The 18617-nt window shown below is 36.5% G+C and overlaps 1 protein-coding gene across 8 annotated transcripts in view; it reads right to left on the bottom strand.

Annotated features, from left to right (window-relative positions):
- The window catches only part of LOC109052306 (sickle tail protein-like), a 132872-nt gene that overhangs the window by 48059 nt on the left and 66196 nt on the right, over nt 1-18617 (bottom strand). For 7 of the 8 annotated variants that reach the window (XM_042714192.1, XM_042714188.1, XM_042714191.1 and 4 more), the window contains exon 2: nt 2212-2504. In XM_042714192.1, coding sequence (XP_042570126.1) covers nt 2212-2504 — 293 coding nt within the window. Of the gene's footprint in view, nt 1-2211; nt 2505-3447; nt 3718-18617 lie in introns of those variants that run through there. The other variant, XM_042714193.1, reaches the window with a different exon arrangement.

The raw sequence follows: 18617 nt of genomic DNA, 5'->3' as shown, positions 1-18617 counted from the left end.
GGATGTGATTAATCGTGATTAATCATTTGACAGCCCTAATTGTAATATATTTCAAAATGTAATTTATTCCTGTGATGGCAAAGCTGGCTTTTCAGCAGCCGTTATTTCAGTCTTCAGAGTCACATGGTCCTTCAGAAATCATTGTAATAAGCTTATTTGCTGCTCAAGAAACATTTGTTATTATCAATGTTGAAAACAGTTGTATTTATTTATTTATTTTTTGGAAACCGTGATACACCATTTAAGTTTTGAGAGTAAGAGTTTGGAGTAAGTTTTACAAAAAAAAGGACAAGGACACATATTGATCGAAAGTGAGAGTCAAGTAAGATTTCTATTACAAATTACTGTTCATTTCAACATTCTTTTTATCAAAGAATCCTTCAAATGATTTCTGAAGGATCATTTGACATTGAAGACTGGAGTAATGGATGCTGAAAATTCAGCTTTGCAATCACAGGTATATATGACATTTCAAAATATATTAAAATAGAAATCATTTATTTCAAATTGTAATAATATTTCACAATATCATGGGTACTACTATATTTAATTAAATAAATGGAAAAAGAGACTTCTTAAAAAAAAAAAAAAATTCTTAAATATCCCAAACTTCTGACCAGTAGTGTACATTAAGATCTGATCAGTGCTAAACTTTTCTTTGTCACTTTTCCTATACATTCTGACTTGAGTGTGAAACCGAACACAAAATGGAAGTTTTAGGGCATGGCCTGACAACAAAAATGTGTCAGTATGATACACAGTATGGCACAGACTTCAGTTCTCACCTCAGGCAACAACGGCTGGGCACAAGCACTGAAAATGGTTTCTTTCGGCCAAAGGGGAAAAATATAAAACAAACCTCCACCTGTTCAGACAGAGAGGTCAATCTATTTACAACCTTTTTAAGTACACTGGGGCTCTAGAGTTTGGTTGGTTATGGGGTTATGGTAAGAAATAATATCCAGCTTTTTAATATAAAAATAATTTAACATATAATGAATGGAGCTAATATTATGAGTCTGCTGAGAGGTGATCCCTGTGGTCATAACTGAAGAATGTGCAGTGTAAGGACACTGAATCTCATATTGAATACACATACTGAATATAGTTTCATATTGCAAAATGAGTCATTCGCTGCAGAAACTGCTCATTGTTCATCAGTGTTTTTCGAGAAACTACATCCTTTCTTCACTGTATGCCTCTATCAGATATTTAAAGCCACAAGATAACACAGACCTCAAGATCCAGAACAAGGAAAACCTGTGGGCAACCTTTGGCTGACCTACTGAAGATCAATAGATAACACATATACACAAGACACTGTTAGAACAATGAGATAAATTCAGTGGCTCTTACTATAATTTCCCATGGTTTGGTGCAATAATTGCAATGATTTAATGACATATATATAACCTGTTTTAATGTTTCTTGCAGCTACTACCTGCAGGCAATAAAAGTGCAGCAGTCTACCACTGGTTAATAATCATACAAACATTTTTTATTCTTTTCCCGTTATTGCAATGTTGCATATTTATATTGCACATAAAACTGCACAATTTTTATAGTTTGCATATTTTACTATTCATCTGTTTCAGTCATGTGATTTTTGTGCTCATATATATATATATATATATATATATATATATAGGTTTGCATATTTTTATATTTATATGTTTCAATAGCCACTGTTTTTGTATTGATGACAAATGTGTGCATTCACATAGCACTGTCATTTCCAAAAGTCACATCTTTTCTCGATTATAAATGCATGTTAGAGTTTTTATAAGCCTTCAAGTTTCTGTAGAAAATATTGCATAGGTGGCTACACTCTCATAATAAAGGTACAAAAGTTGTCACTGGTGCGGTACATTTTCAAAAGGCACACCTTTGTACCTAAAGAGTCCATATTGTAACTTAAAGGTACATATTAGTACCTAAAGTGTGCATATTAGTACCTAAAACGTACAAAAGTGTACCTTTTATAAAAGGTATGGCCCCAGTGACAGCTTTTGTACCTTTTTTTCTTAGAGTGTATAATATGACATATATGATTTAGCCTCATTCATTCATCATTTAACTTTGTTTATGATGCTAAATACACCTATTTCCACAAATCTGCTTCACATACCTAGTTCAGATACATTAGCGGACAAATTCTGGACTTTTGGAGCCAACATTGGCACAACAAACAGTATTGACAGTGGTCTTCACCTGTTCTCGGAGTCTCTCCTGGTGGCCCATGATGGCGGAGGCGTGGTGTGGATATTTCTGCTTCAGATGTTCCAAAAAGGCCTCTCGTTTTTTATCCATATCGGATGGCTGCATGGCCAGGATCTCCTGTGAGCTGCGTGCTCCGCCCACCGTGTGTCTTCGTAGAACCCCTGCGCGGCTGGATTTGGCCTCACAGCGGTTACCAGGGCTGTTAGTGGAGACAACCTGCCGTTTACGGGTCAGGTGCTCAGCGTCTTCACTGGAAGTCACCTTTAGATTACCCTTCAGAGGTTCTATGGAACAAAGACAGAGATGCAATGGAATGATTAGAGAAAAGTGGGAAAATATGAGAATGTTTCCTTGTGGACCTCACGTACGTACACACACAGACGCTAAATAAACTTTTACAGATGTCAGACAGATGATTCTCAGATGGAGTTGTTGGGACAAGATTTATTAAATAAAGATGTCAGGTTGATCATCCTGAAGCTAAAGCTAAAAGAAGCAAACATGTCCTAACAAAGCTAACTGTACGCAACAAGCTAGTGCTGAATGTTTACTTATATCAAATGTTACACACACACCCACGAGGCACGCACATCAACACATAAATTGAAAAGGTAGATACACTTTCTTAGAATGGAATAAAACTGAATGCTGATGTAAGACAAACACATTCAGTCATATTTAGTTCATCTCATGGGTACTAAAAGAATCACAGAAGTGCAGAGGAGAAAAGACTGTGTCAGCAAAACTACTGTTGGGAATGGCCTGCCTTACTGATTTATTGCCCCCCCATGTGAAGCTGGCACACAGATGTGTGCACCTAACATGGGCATTTTTTCTCAATAACAGGCACTTAAACGGAGTTGAGATATGACCCAATTGGGATTCATTGTTTACTTCATATATAAGGTGAGAAATAGTAGGCTAACATTCACTTTAGTGCAACGCTCTGTTGTATACCATAAAAGTTCATTAAAAGGTAAATAAATCTACCAAAGCGTAAAAGTGTAAGGTTGAGAAATCCTGAAACACATCCTCCTCCCCCGTATGCTTAGTGTCACAGGACAGCAATCTATCAGCTCTATTTATAACTGCTAAGCTACACACACACACACACTTGTACACACAATCTCAAAGCAAGTCAACAAGAAAATCAAGAAATCCTGTCCCATACAGCATGCATTGCAACCTTGCTTTATCACGTCTAAATCAGCATCATGCACCCCTTACCTACTCCAGGCAGGTCTTTCCTATTCTCTTCTCCAAGTTCTGCCATGCTCTCCAATACAATGACCCTATAGACACTGGATTTAAGAGTCTGTCTGTAGAGAGCAGCTGTTGGCCAGATTCCACAGCCTTTCACACGCTTTAGCAGTTTACTTTAATGGAGTCTGGATTACTCTTGACTCTTGTGATCAACTCTAGAAACTTGCCAATTGAAAACACCCCGCTGCATGCTGAGTGTGCGGGAGTCTGTGTGTGTGTCCTCATTCCCAGACCTAAAAAGGTGATGGTGACGTTAATGTTCCCATGTAAAGCTTAGCGAGGGGCCCTCACCAACAGGTGCTAGATCCATACTTCCTCTCTCCTTCTCTTATTCACATTTTTCTCACTATATGCTAAGCTCTTTAAGGTCTTTACTTTTCATAAAATAAAGTATGAAAATTAGTCAATATTTTGCTCTTTTACAACAAAAGGTCAGTGAAAGGAAGCCTTCAGAAAATGGTATCAGAAAGTCAAACTAAATGTTATATCAAGTTTTATGCGTTTTAAACATGTTTTCTTTCATTAAGTTTTGTCGACCACTTTTTTTTTTCTGAAAAAACATTTTTTTCAATACAGTCCATTGAACGTTCTCTACTTTTATCCCTCACAGCCTCATTTTCGTTCCTATCAGAAATTAAGACTGACTAAGGTCTATTGACATTAAATGAACATACAATTAAATAAAATGTATTACATTTGTAACAAGGTTACATTTTTATTCTAAATTAAGCTATTAACTAGTACAGAATATGTATGTGGCACCGAATGTTGGTTACTAATTGTTAAATTTTAATTGATAAAATATTTCTCATAAATTAAGGAAAAATAAAAAATAGAAAATAACTTTGGTAACAGGGTTGAATAGTTAGAGTTTACAGATTTCTCATGTGTTTAAAACTAGGTACTAGGTATTATAATATAACAGTTTTTCTAACGTTTCTTCGTGTAAAGAAAATTGGATTTGTGCCTTTATTACATTATAACATAACTAGTTGTACGCTTGTACCATATCTGTGCAATATGCTTCCTGTTGATGCATATCAAAGTCAAATACTCCTGTTAAGTAGAACCTTTTTTTGTCTGCAATAGTGTGTCTTACTGTTATCCAGTCCAACAGCTGAATGTGGGCGGCTACTTCTCAGTTTCACGACAAGTAGATTATTCAGTGAAGGCTATTTTAAAATGTTTCAAATATCTTCTATAATCCTATTCAAGTCTGTCATTACATCAAAGAGGCATAAGAATATTTATGTCTGTGTGTGGACGCATAATAGTTCAGTCAGCTCAGACAGAGATGAAAACTAATGCATAACACATGGAAAGGAGAGAACCTCTTGTACACTCTTGTAAGTCTTATTTAGATTTGTTAACCAAACACTATTCATCAAGTCAGGGTATAGCTGTCATGTTTTATTTGACATGCCTATGAGAAACAGAAGTACAGTTCATTCAAGAGGTTGTACTATTGTATCTTGCCTCAAATTTTCACCCAACATAAAACTGAAAATGTGTATTTCTAAAAAAAAAAATAATAATAAAATAAACAAACAACAACAAAAAAACAATATAAAGAAAACTTAAAAAATTAAAAAAGTAAGCTCTTCCTCATCACCTCATCACACATATTCCCCATTGCTTACTTTCCCCCAAACCACAAGCCTAAACAGCAAAATTATCATCTTTCAAACCACACAATCCTCCTCTTCTGATAAAAAACCTCACACTGAACAATGCTAAGGAAGTATAACCACATCCCTCGCTCTATCCCTTGTAAAAACACTTTTTATTTCCATTCCAGTCCTCTTCACCTCCTTTAACTTGCAATTCCTGGTCGCAGGACACAATGGTCTGACACTGGGCTGTAAACTGAACAGGGCATGTGTCTTTAGTAAAGATGTGTGTGTGTGTGTGTGTGTGTGTGTGTGTGTGTGTGTGTGTGTGTGTGTGTGTGTCATGGTTCGTTTGGGGTCAGTGGTGTAGGGTTGTGCTCAGTAATGGATTTATGAAGGAATGTGTATCTGTGTGCTACCACTCATAAACTTTCATCTCCTCTCTCTAAAAACAATGTACATCTCTCTCTATTCCCCTCCCTCTCTTTTTGGACAGAGCTCTTTTGTGTGGCTGTGGATATCGCGTTACTGCAGACAGCGACTGACTAAGGGATGATAGTGCCATTTAATAATTTTACATCACACACATCATTTTATGCAGACCTCACAAACCTGAATTCTCCTAAATATGATATTCCTACTATTAATTTGTGTTCAAAAAGTATGTTTAATAAACTAATTATTTTTGACTTGTAAAGTATTTTTTATTATTATTTATTTACATTTGACTTGGGAAGTGTTCAGAAAACATGTTTGAAAACAATCATTATCTTTGCAATCCCATTTGGTGGTGCTAATTGCACACACACACACACACACACAATTCTCTACATACTGTTTACTTTCTCTACACCTGATTTAAAGATCCTCCAAACCCGGAGGCATTCTGGGTGGCTGATTCCAACTGTCAATCACTGTCACTTTTTAGGATGAGCTTCAGGGTTTGGGCGGCATCTTCATCATCATTTTTTACTTGAATAATTAACTTTAAGCGGATTATGAAAGCATTCAAACATACAATAATATGATACGGGTGTGACACTATGCGACTTCTCACCTGATCACAATGCTGGGCGGCACACGAGACTGATAAACCCTTAAAACGATACAAACAATAGTAGGGCCTTCAGGCTGAATCTGTTTTTAACTCCTTCATCAACTTGTAATCCAGATTAAGTCTGAATCGCTCTGTTCCAACAAGTTCCCATAGACAATCTCGCTCTTTAAGCCAGCAGCAAGCCCAAGGCAGAAGACACTACTGACAAATTCCCAAAGGAAGACAAGGAATTCTCAACAGAAAACCCACAAATATTTCAGACAGCGTACATTCACAAGCACAGTACTCATATATATATATACAGACTTTGGTGCACACATTTATAGGCATCTGTAAAACAGGTGTGGAGTATAGAAAGTGTGTTACTGTTTTAGTTCCTGCATATGTGCAGGTGAGTGTTTAATAAGAGCATTTAGCTGTAAATAAAGAACATTGTGATGCTGTAATGATGCCACAATGCAGCCTGGTGACATTTTTGCCTCTCTCACAGGAAGAGTTCAGCTTTCAGCCTCCAGTATCTGTTTACAGCGGAAGTGATCTTTTGATCTGCAAGCAGAGGAGCAGAACTGGATAAAAGTGTCAGAGTTCAGTCTGCTCAAACTTTGCATTTCATTATCAGATTATGGTCTTAGTCATCCACCGTACTGTAGTGCCCTCATTTGTACAAGGCCAACAATCCTGACCTAGTGCTCTAAAAAGTGCAATAAAAGCATGTCACCTAGAATCTTATCTTGGTGCACTATGAGTATAATAGTTCTATCTATCTATCTATCTATCTATCTATCTATCTATCTATCTATCTATCTATCTATCTATCTATCTATCTATCTATCTGTCTGTCTGTCTGTCTGTCTGTCTGTCTGTCTGTATATTTGTCTGTCTGTGTCTGTCTGTCTGTCTGTCTGTATGTCTGTCTGTGTCTGTCTGTCTGTCTGCATAGTTGTTTTGGAAGTGACCACAAGAGGGAACCCTATCACAAAGTGAAGCACACTAATTCATTTTCTTGATTAGAAGTGGGTTTTGTTTTAGGGTTTTGTTTGGATATGCGTATTACATGACCATTTGAATTTGTGAGTTACCACGCAGTTGGCCACGACTGACCCTTCCCCTTAATAAAGTGAATAAAGAAGCTCTTGGCTGTGTGTTTGTCTCCGTGTCTACGGTCGCCCTGCCAACAGAGGGGCTTCCGGCACCCTGAAGAGAAGAGATGACGGAGCCGCAGTGAATAAAGACACACACAACAGCTGCTCACACACACACACACACACACACACACACACACACACACACACCAGCCTGAGCTATGAGTATTGTATCTTGATTATATTTGGCAGAATTAACTCATGGATCATTCCACACACAGCTGGAGAAGAGACATCCAAAGGTGTGTTTGAGAGAGATAGAAAGAAACAGAAAAAAAGAAAGAGACAGGAGAAATGAAGGAGATAAAGCTGGAAGTGCTACATCATGGTTATATTGTATAGTTCAGAAAGCGGCCAAAGTCAGGATGTCTATCTGTCAGCTGAGATTTAACAGGAATCTGTCCTGGCAGGGATACAGCTGTCTGTCTGACCAGAGATATATACAATTAGGGACTGAATACAGTCGGAATATTCACTGTGTCTATCTGTCAGATGATTTTCTCAGTCCAGATTCTTCATTCTGTTCATCAGCTTTGCCAAATTACAATTTATGTTTTAATATAACACTGCTGAAATGGCTTTAATAAAATGTGATTAGAATCCATTCGCTGCAAATGTCAGTGCTCTTATTCAGACATGACTGCACTCTACTGTCTCACTCTCTTCATTCTGTCTCACCCATTAAAATTAAACTGCCACTGTCCCACCTGGTCACATCTTGATGTTAAAGTAAATTCTGGGGGTTTCAGAAGCTGCTTTATGCACTATTCACTATACACTTTTACTATCAACCTTATTTTCAATGCAGAAGTAAGCTGTTTTCTGCAAGAAGAATAAGAAAATTTCATAAATGGTAACACTGCTTGCACTACAAACCACTGCGTTAGTAATTAAGATAATGCATTAAATTGGCTGGGCATATGCTAAGACACACCAGTTTCAAGCAGCAAAATCTGCTGTTTTGTACATCTAAAAATAGAAAAGAATGAGACCGGAAGCCCTTCACATAAAATTTACAAATAACGGCGCCCGATCTTATGGGAACAATAAGGTTAGCATGACATGAAGCAAACCATTTGTGGCAACACTTTACAATAGCAGCACTTAATTATTCATATACTTATATACATATAAATTACTTTAATACGAGCTAATGATGAGTTAAGGCATGTACTAATCAAGAACTAACCTTAACTATGAGTTATTGGCAACACTTTACAATAACAGCACATGTAGTCATTTAACTAACAAACATGTAGTCAAGGTTATTTACACATGAATTCATATCACTCATGTCGTAGCTAAGGTTAGTTTTTGATTAGTCTTAACACATTATTAGTGTATATTAAAGTAATATTTAATTTAAGGTATCAGTACATTATTATTCTATTCTTCAAAACATACTTTTGTGATTCACAGAAGATAAAAAAGTAATAAATCATTGGGTGAGTAAATGATGACGAACTGGCCCATGGCACTGTGCCCGCTGACACACCTTCATCACACCCCTGGCTTTAAAGTGACCTCTAAAGTATGTGCTCTTTTCTAGATAAACAATAGGTAAAAAATAAGAGGGGATCAATGGTGAACGATTCTGAAGGATATTGCAGCTTTTCTAAATATGGTACAGGGGTAAACCATCAGGGGGCAGACTATATAGTGCAGAGACACATTAAAAACCACAAATACACACTGCTATTCATCTCATAAATCATGAATCAGTGTATTAATATGCCATCAACATCTGGCTAAGTGAAAAAATCTCAAAGTCTCCCTTTCATTTCCTCAAAGTCTTTCCAGCTTCAATTACTGCATTATTGAGAGACTGTTTAGATTTTCATCTAAGCAGTGCAGAACTACAGTACACTTTATACTTATATGATAGTGGTTAGTGGTTATAATACACTATTAGACAGTGAGAATGAGAGCTTTTAAGATCATGACTAATGATTGAGTGACTATGAAAAAGGGAACATGGCTTTATGTGAACAAGGAAACACTGGCTCAATAGCATAGTGGCCTCTTTAAGTACTTAAAAAATACTGTTTTATAATTTACACCTGGCAACTTTTCGATCAAAAAGTATGTTATTTTGCTTGAAAATGTATGTGACTTGTTTTTATATTTTGCTATCTAATGCCTAATCAAGTGTGCCCTGAAGGGATAGTTGACACCAAAAAGAAGATTCTGCCATCAAAAATCACCATCATGCTCCAAACCTTTATGACTTTCTGTAGATCAATGGGAAAGAAACTGTTTAGTTACCAACATTCAAAATATCCATGCTTTAAGTGTTCAAATACTTTTGGGTCTGCTGCACATGCACATTGTTAATTTTCTTGATACAACTTGGCGCCCTCTAGTGTCTTGTTCACAACATGCACATGCATCAGGCAAAGTGATTTCTTTAGCTGTCACATCAGAATGTGTTCCAGCTTTGCACACACATCCTTAAACTACTGAGCTACATCACAAACTGCTGAATAACACTATGCATGAGCAGTTTAAAAACTTGATGCATCCATTTCACTGCAGCAATCAGAGAGCGAGAGAAAAAAAGCAAACTGATATTGGCAGAATTAGAATTATGTTCCAGTCAGAGCAGACTGGGGAAAACTGGTTTGGGGACAACATATCATATAACATTACAGAAAAAGGAAGGGAATGACATGAAGTGGAGAAAGCAGTGAGGTTAAAAAGATGGGATGCAAGAAGGATGGAAGCCAAAGGATCGAAGAACGACGAGGGGTGAAGAAAAAAAAATAATAAAAACTGTAATTTCTCTAATGGATGAAGGCTGCAGCAAATGATCTGATTCGCTGTCTATGACATCATCCCTTCTAGGCCACCTCCCAGTTGGACGATGTCATCTGCACTGAGGCATGTCAGTGCTGTAATGCAGCAGGACCCCAGCTACACACACTCATATACAAGAGCACAAGGCTAAAACATTGTTTGTATGACACAAAAGCATTCGAGGGTAGTCAGGGTTTGCATGAATGAAATCAAATTAGCGTGAAAGAATGACCAAGCGCTACAGGCTCTATATCACTGTGCCCAATCCAGATTCCTTGTCCTATTTAAACCTGATCCAGTTTCTCACAATCTAGATTAAGTGTCCTGAAAGTCACAGGCACCAGCGCAGATCATCCCTTAATTCCCATGTGATGCACATCTGATTAACACAAATGTCAACATCATCACAAGATTAGGAGTTACAAAACACAGATTTACTACATAACCAACTACAAAGCATCATTCTCTTTATGACATCAAACGGAATCTTCTCAGAAATCTCACAATCTAATCAATTCCGAATACTTCCGTTAAACACAAACAAAGATGCTTTCCATTACAATTCAAGCCTTAAAATGGACACAAAAACACCATAAACGTATAATTAAAATATCATTAAAATTATATATCTAACAATATATTCATACAAACAGACCGACAATTACGTTTTTCAGCACTGGCAAACCTCTCCAGCTGAACTCATGTATGAATCACTCTCAGAAAGAGTTTTGTAATCTGGATCGTTCAGATGTTTGAGATCAGATTAATTTTTGATGGTTATGTATTTGGTCAAAAATACTAAAAAACAGTAATACTGTGAAATATTCTAACAATTTAAAATTCACTTTTCTATTAGAATATGCAATTTATTCCTGCTGATGGCAAAACTGAATTTTCAGCAGCCGTTACTCCAGTATTCAGTGTCACATGATCCTTCAGAAATTATTCTGATTTTCTGCTCAAGAAACATTTCTTTTTATTATCCATGTTGAAAATAGTTGTGCTGATTAATATTTTTGTGGAAACCATCGGGATTCTTTGTTGAATAGAAAGTTCAATAGAACAGCATTGATTTAAAATAGAAATCTTTCGTAATATTTGAATAATAAAAGCATTTCTTTCTTTCTTTTGAAAGTGTATATCGAATGAATTAGGGGGAAATACTACTTCCAGGGCTTTTTTTTTTTTTTTTTTTTTTTGTTTTTTGTTTCTTGGTTGTTTGTGTGTTTGTTGTGAATGCCATGAGCCTGATGTCAATTAATGAAAAACACCTCAGTCCTGCTAAGAAGAACAGTTTGAGTCTAAAGTCTGTAGTCAACACACACACGCTTACAATCAAACACACAATGTGTCACCATTCTCTGATAATATCCCTCAATACATTTATTAAAAAAACAACCCTGCTTCTATTAATCATTTCAAAACAATACACATTTCATTACTGTACAACATGAGGGCTTTATGCACTGTGACAAGGTCACATTAGTTGGTATTGGAAAATGTGCCAAATTGTTGTTTGTCCACTGCTGAACTAAAGTGTGAGCTGAATTCTGGGTTTGGAAGAGGAAGAGGAAGAGGGGAGGTAAACTTCCATTTAAGGAATGGGGACTATTGGTGGAAAGCAGGAAAAACATCAGAGGAGCAGGCAGGACACGGGGTGGAGGACTCGCTATGTGTCCCGCTGCTACTTCCATTGTGCACATTTTCCTGAGGCTTTCCCTTTTCCTTCCATTCAAAACAATATTGTGTGACCATAAGACTGAGATATTGGAAGACCGAAGAAGAAGAAGAAGAATGCTAGTTTGAATTGTTTGTTTATTAGATTGTGTTGTGGGTTTTTGCGAATATATGCATTCATGCTTTTCTCTATTTCTATTTGCTACATAACAAAATGAACACTGCAAGCACAGTTTTTTTCTCTTTAAAGCATCTGTTTGTTCCTGCTGATCCGCTTCATCGTGGCTCTCTGAAACATTTGCTTCCATCCATTTCAAACCACTGAAGTAGAGGAATAACAGACAGGAAGGAGGAGAGGTAAAGATGCATTTCCACTCATCACATGTAGCAGCTGCCAGGAAAAGCTCTCAGTGTGAAAAATGACAAGTGCAGCGTGTGTAAAAGAATGGGGTGGACAGGGGAGAGGTGTGGGAAAGATGTTCTGTCTTTACTGACACTTTTTTTTTTTTTTTTGGTCTGTCCATAACTCAAGTCTGTTATATTTCCAGAGAAGGAGGTTTCATTACTGTATAAACAAATCCAAAGGGGCTTTCAACTATTTCTTTTTTTCCACTCTATCTAGCTAGACTCACTTATCAGAGCGTATCAGAGGCTCTGGCACAGAAACAGAGACCAGAGGTCACAAAGATAATAAAGATGTTACTTTAAAGTGAATTTGTGATCCTTCGCTTCAGCATCTAGTAGCTGGCCAGATGCATTAATCTATTCCTGCATGTCAAGTTTCACCTAGTTCATTCAGCTGCCTGCAAACATATTTATGGCTCAGACACATTCCAGTCGCATGAAAACGAATAATCATGTAACCACAGCCAAATAGGCCTTATGGAAAATCATATCCTTCCTAGCAGCCAGTAAGCCTTTTCCATTGAAATTGTCCTCGATGCAGACATAAAAAATCTGTTGAATTAAGACCAATCCGTGCAGTGCAATTTTGTACATTCGTGCTAAAAGCTGATTATAAAGCGGCAAAAGATAAGGTGTCATTGGCATATGGTTAGCGCAGATAAATGAGGAAAAAAGAACGAGAGACAGAGACGAAGTGAGATGACATAAAAGCGTGAAAAAAGGTCCTGACTGTTAGTAGTTAGAGGGATTTCATCCATTCTTATTAAGATTAGCCAAGTTTAATACCCAAAGACTTACTAAAGACCAAACATAATTAACTACTCAACACTTAAACTCTCTCTCACACACATGCTTGTGTCCAGCTGGGATGAAACGAGCACATGGCTGATGAATCTGTAATTATAAGATGAAAGTGGGGACACTCTAAGGCATTATATGAATGTTCCATAAACCCTCAAAAATTATGGAATAACTAATTTTTTTTCACTCTGTGTTTCCTTAGAGGAGACAAAGAATGACTTCAAGGACTTTTTGGTGGTATTTGTTATGTATGTATTTAAATTACTAATATAATATAATATAATATACTATATAATAATATAAATAATAAATATAATATAATTAATAATATAAATAGATATCGCGACGCGATATAATAGCACCAAAGCAGCATATTTAGATATGATTTCTCCGAGAAGAATGATTTCATAATATAATATAATATAAATTTCTCGAGCACCAAAGCAGCATATTAGAATGATTTCTGAAGAATATTTTAAGTTTTTTTTTTTTTTTTTTTTTGTTGGATAAACTGAATGCAGCTGTATTGTCCATACAATACTTTAAATATTAAAGAATCCTACTGACCCCAAACATTTGAATGGTGGTATAGGTTTTTTTTTTGGGTTTTTTTTGACTAGATTTTACATTTAATGAAGAACATAAGCATTGCAAGCATACAGTGTTGCCAAGTCCATTGTTTTCCCACAGAATTGACCAAGGTGGAATCCCCTGGAAGGAGGTTTTTACGCCCCTCCTCCCCACCCCCCAAATAGCCATTTTCCCATATAATGTGATTGGCCTTTTTTGAAGTACCATCTGAGCTAGTTTTGTTATGCAGACCTGGCAACCCTGCTAGTATATGCAAAACCTGCTGCCGTGATGCTAGTGTGTAGTGGGTGGCTTGCTAGGTGGTTGCACAACAAGTCAAAAAGGCCCATCCAGGTATGATATACAAGCCTGTAGACATGGCTTGGGTCACTCCTACAAAGTAAATCTTTAGGAATTTTCCACAATTCCAGGCCAAATTCATGTCCAATAACATCAAAGTTATAGCACACCTCTAACTCAGCAAGACACATGTTTTGAGGCATCATTCATGTCCGTAGCACAAATGGTGCAGGATGAGTTATGCACCATTTTTTTTTTTTTTGTTAAATCTGTCTTGGACTGCAGTGATATCAGCCTCCAGTCTGGTGTCAGTGAAATATCTGCTGCCTCTCTTTCAGGCTTGGTGCCATTTGTAGGTGATCTGCTCTTGATTGCCTCAGTGGTTCCCATGGCAATGGGGTGCCTGTGGGTTACAGGCTAATCTGAGTAAAATAGCACAGGTTTCCCCATGCATTACTGCCTGTGGGGATGTGATTGGTACAGAGAACCAGGGCACACGGCTGATTCCATGAGTCTTAGAAGACTATACTTTGCTTTGAAGAAAATGCTGACTCTATATTTCAGTTTAAGCCAGGGGTTTGCAAACATTTTAATGCTTGATATGATAAAGACAACTTGTTTTCCAAAATTAAATTGTAAGGTTATTCAATTGTCAGTGTACTAAAGACAAAATAAATTATTGAAATATTATCTGGAAAATATCTACTTTGTATCAAGTTAACTTTGTCTTAGATTTGATAACTTTGTATATAGCACTTATCATAATGTTTATCAATAAAGCAATGTCAGAAAATAATGCTAACTAGGGATCAAGCCAATAAAAAGCAATAATTACAAGAAAATATTCCATAGAAATTCCATTAAATCTTTAATCTTTTTCAACATTTAGTTTATTATTTTTATTATTAGTTTAATTTAATTTATTTATTTTTTACTTGTAAAATATATTTTATATTTTTTTCTCAGATTTTCCACAGACCTCTCAGCAACCCCTTCCCCATTTTAAGAACTACAGTGTTGATTCAGCTATGACTAATCATTTAAGTACTTATTATATGGCTCCCTGGAATACTTAATTCTGATTGGTCACTGTATTCTGCAGTTGGATATTTTTGTATAATGACTGCTAAACTGTAGAACGGACCGCCCATGGAAAGCAATTTCCAACATAGCTGTTTTATGTCTGCTATGACTCCATATTCTCTACTCTCACATAAAATAATAACGCAGATCAATATTTAATATACATGTATTTATTCCACAGCATCACGTCGGGATCCAGATCACCCTGTCACATTTATTTTTTCCAATAATGACCAGCCATCTGCACATTATCCCCTATGTGATTTTGACAGAGCAAGCTAACGAGCAACCACAGTAGTTTATATTTATGGAAGCTGTTACACAGAACAAATAAGCAGATATATAACCCCAGTCTCTCAGGATTTTCCTTTAAACTTTAAACAGGGAATTGCGTTTTACTTCATGGGATAATCAGTCCGACTGCAAGGCATACAGACAAACCATGGATGGCTGATGTAAGATCACCAGTCTGGGCCCTGTATTCAGATCATAAAAAAGCAAAAACAAAGACCATCCATTCATCCAACATTCCCTTCTTTATGTGGCAAACAATAAAAAAAGGCCTTAAGAACCTCTACACAGGCCAATCAAGCCAGCAATTCAGGCTTATGTAAGTTGTGGGAAGCCTCATTCCTCACCATGCCGTGAGGTAAAAGCAGTGGTGAGCTGTCACTTTCCTATCTTCCTAAAGCAAGGGAGAGAGAGAGAGAGAGAGAGATAGTAAAAGGGAAAGCAGAATTTAAAACTTAAGTATGTAATGTTTTCAACATAAGCTCATTGGGAAAAATGCCTCTATCTGCATTGTTGCAAAACTCTAAACACATAGCCTACCTATACATAGTTTTTTTTGATGTAGTACTAAATTGCAGATTATATTTAAATTTTTGGAGTTAAATCTAAAATTTTATTTATTTTAAGTAAATTTATGATTACAGGGGCAGTTTAATATATTATGGTTTTATTTTGTTAATTAATATGCAGAACAAAATGAAAGTGAACCATTTGTAGGTTGACTCTACTGAAAAGTGTAAACAGTGGCGCAACAAAAACATTGCTGTTTGTTTGAGATTGTGACCTGTCCACCATAGCAACAGTTCAACCAATAGTGTGAGCTTTTGGGTCTGTACAGCCAATGCGGAGTGTTTGGAAAACCTGTTTGAAAACAATTAGTATTTTCTTTTAATTTTGATTTGAGATGGTGGTGGCACAGAAACTACACCCTTCTGCTTCAAGAATATGGCTTTCTGAAGCAAAAATTACGAATTACAACAGAATTATAAACGAGGGAAAGATGGCTTTATAGAGTTTCTATCCAGGTGAGTGTCTTCCCATGTAAACAGATTTTGGTAACACTTAAAAATAAGGTTCATGAGTTAACATTAGTTAACTGCTTTAGTTAACATGAACTAAGAATGAACAATACAGCATTTATTAATCTAAGTTAATGTTAATTAAAAATTTATTAATGCGTTATTAAAATCAAAAGTTGTGCTTGTTAACATTAGTTAAAGCACTGTGAATTAACATGAACTAACAATAAACAACTGTATTGTCATTAACTAATATTAACAAAGATTAATAAATACTGTAATAAATGTACTGTTCATGGTTCCTTCTTGTTAGTTAATACATTAATAAAAAAATGGAACCTTATTGTAAAGTGTTACCTAGATTCCTTTTCGAAGTGTAACTTTTGGAGTTACTGACCACTATTACGATCAGGTCAGCCTCTTCTAAACACTACAAATTCTGTAAAGACTTTAGCGTCATTCTGTAAAGTCTAAACACTTGCAGGGTTTTGATCAAAGAGAAAAAGATTTGTCTTTTTACTGCATGACTAGAAAGTAGTACTTTCCCATTTTGAAAGAGAAGGATTAGATAAGTGTCGAGGAACCTTTGAGGAAGTTTGTTAAATGAGGCTGATTCAATTAGCGATTAGTTCGTATCTCTTGTTAAGGCTTGTATAAAAGGGGTATGTGCTCTCAGACAGGATTAATAATTAATGGACAACTGATGGATGAAGACTACTGAGATGGTGCTGCAGGTGCAGTCGTACAGAGCTCAAGAACACAGGAAACGCTGATATTGTGTGCCGAATCGAAGCGCAAAGGCAAAAGGAAAATAAGCACTCAGTTGAGAGGAAAAGGTTAAGTCCATCTCAATTGAGGCAGCTGTTTCATCATATGGTTCAGTGATTTTCGCTATGACATCATTGTCTTGCCTTACTCTCAAATATTGCCGAATGTTCCGCAGGAAAATTTGGGTGGGAACACACAGTAAGAGGCATTACTGGAAAGGATTGGACAATGTAGGATAAAATGGCTCTATTAAAAGCCGACAACATTTAGACATTGTGTTTTATTCCACAAACAGCAGCTAAAATAACTATATTATATTTCAGGTCATTTCAACCAAAAGTGTTGGCATCAGTGCAGCATACTATCATGGCATTAGTTTCAGATTTTGACAGCCTGTACAACACAAATTATACACAAAAAAAAGCAAGTGTTGGCAAAATCCACCGGTTCTGATCTGTCTGGTTGGCCACTAGGCAGTTTATTTGAGTCTGGATGCATAAGTTATTATCAGTCCATAAAAGTTTACCAGGCTGCTACAATAGCTCCATTCACATCCAAGTTGTTAATTTAATTTATGTGACAAAAATGGAGCAAAAGTTTCCATCCAATGTGTTCAAGACGAAAAAAAAGGAAATAGATATGTATTTTAGTCACACTGCTTTTAAACGAGCATCTGTGAATTTATATGTAATTCGAAGTCTTTTTACTATATAAAACATTCATCCACTTCAAGTGAGCACATTTATGAATATTTTATTCACATGTTGGTGTTTCTATATTGTATTTTCTGTGCAGTATCCCAAGATTTACATAAAATTATATGGATGGTAACCCAGCTATTGAGTGCTTCCTTGCACAAAGACAGCTGCATCAGTGTCTGCATATTCAAATGAGCAGTTGCACATCAATCTATAATTGTGGTAGTACTTCGATATCAAACCCATAGACATCACATTAAAAACACTATTACATGTTGATCAGAAAGCTGGACATGTGCTGCAGTTCTTGGCCAGAATTTGCTGCATACTGATAGTCTGGCTTGTGAGACTCACATGGCATGGCACGTTCACTCTTCTGGTCCTCAGGCTCCAGACTCACAACACTATTGAAAAGACCAGCATTGCAAGTCAGCTAGCAAGAGCAGAATCTTGCAAGCATAAACCCTCTGGTCTAAGATGGTCTTTTGAGTAGGGAACTTAACCTAAAGGCCCCTTAGAAGACAATGCAATTCCATTATCCCCTAGTGGATCCACAAATTAAACAACTTGATGATCTAGATGAATTTAAAAAGCTAAAGGTAGGCAACTTATCCTTTTGGCACTAAGGGTAATTAACGACTATACTGTCACCCAAAATACTACTTATAAAAACAACTGAAATTGACCATAATGATAAGTTAAACCACTTTAGAACAAGAGAGCTGGGGTGGGTGAGCATAAGAAGTGAGCATAAAAACTTGAACATCTGCTGGTTGAGCGCTTTAGCAGGCTGCTGCAAGGTCTGAAAAACTCAGAAGTGCTGAATAAGTAACATCCTCTGCCCAACAGTTAAGAATCTATTACACCGGCCTCATTCCCTGGCTTCTGATTCCCGAGAAACACACTCATGCTTGAAC

The sequence above is a fragment of the Cyprinus carpio genome, chromosome A24 (genome assembly GCF_018340385.1).
Source record: "Cyprinus carpio isolate SPL01 chromosome A24, ASM1834038v1, whole genome shotgun sequence".
NCBI classification, from domain to species: Eukaryota; Metazoa; Chordata; class Actinopteri; order Cypriniformes; family Cyprinidae; genus Cyprinus; species Cyprinus carpio.
This window is presented reverse-complemented; position numbering and strand designations above follow the sequence as displayed.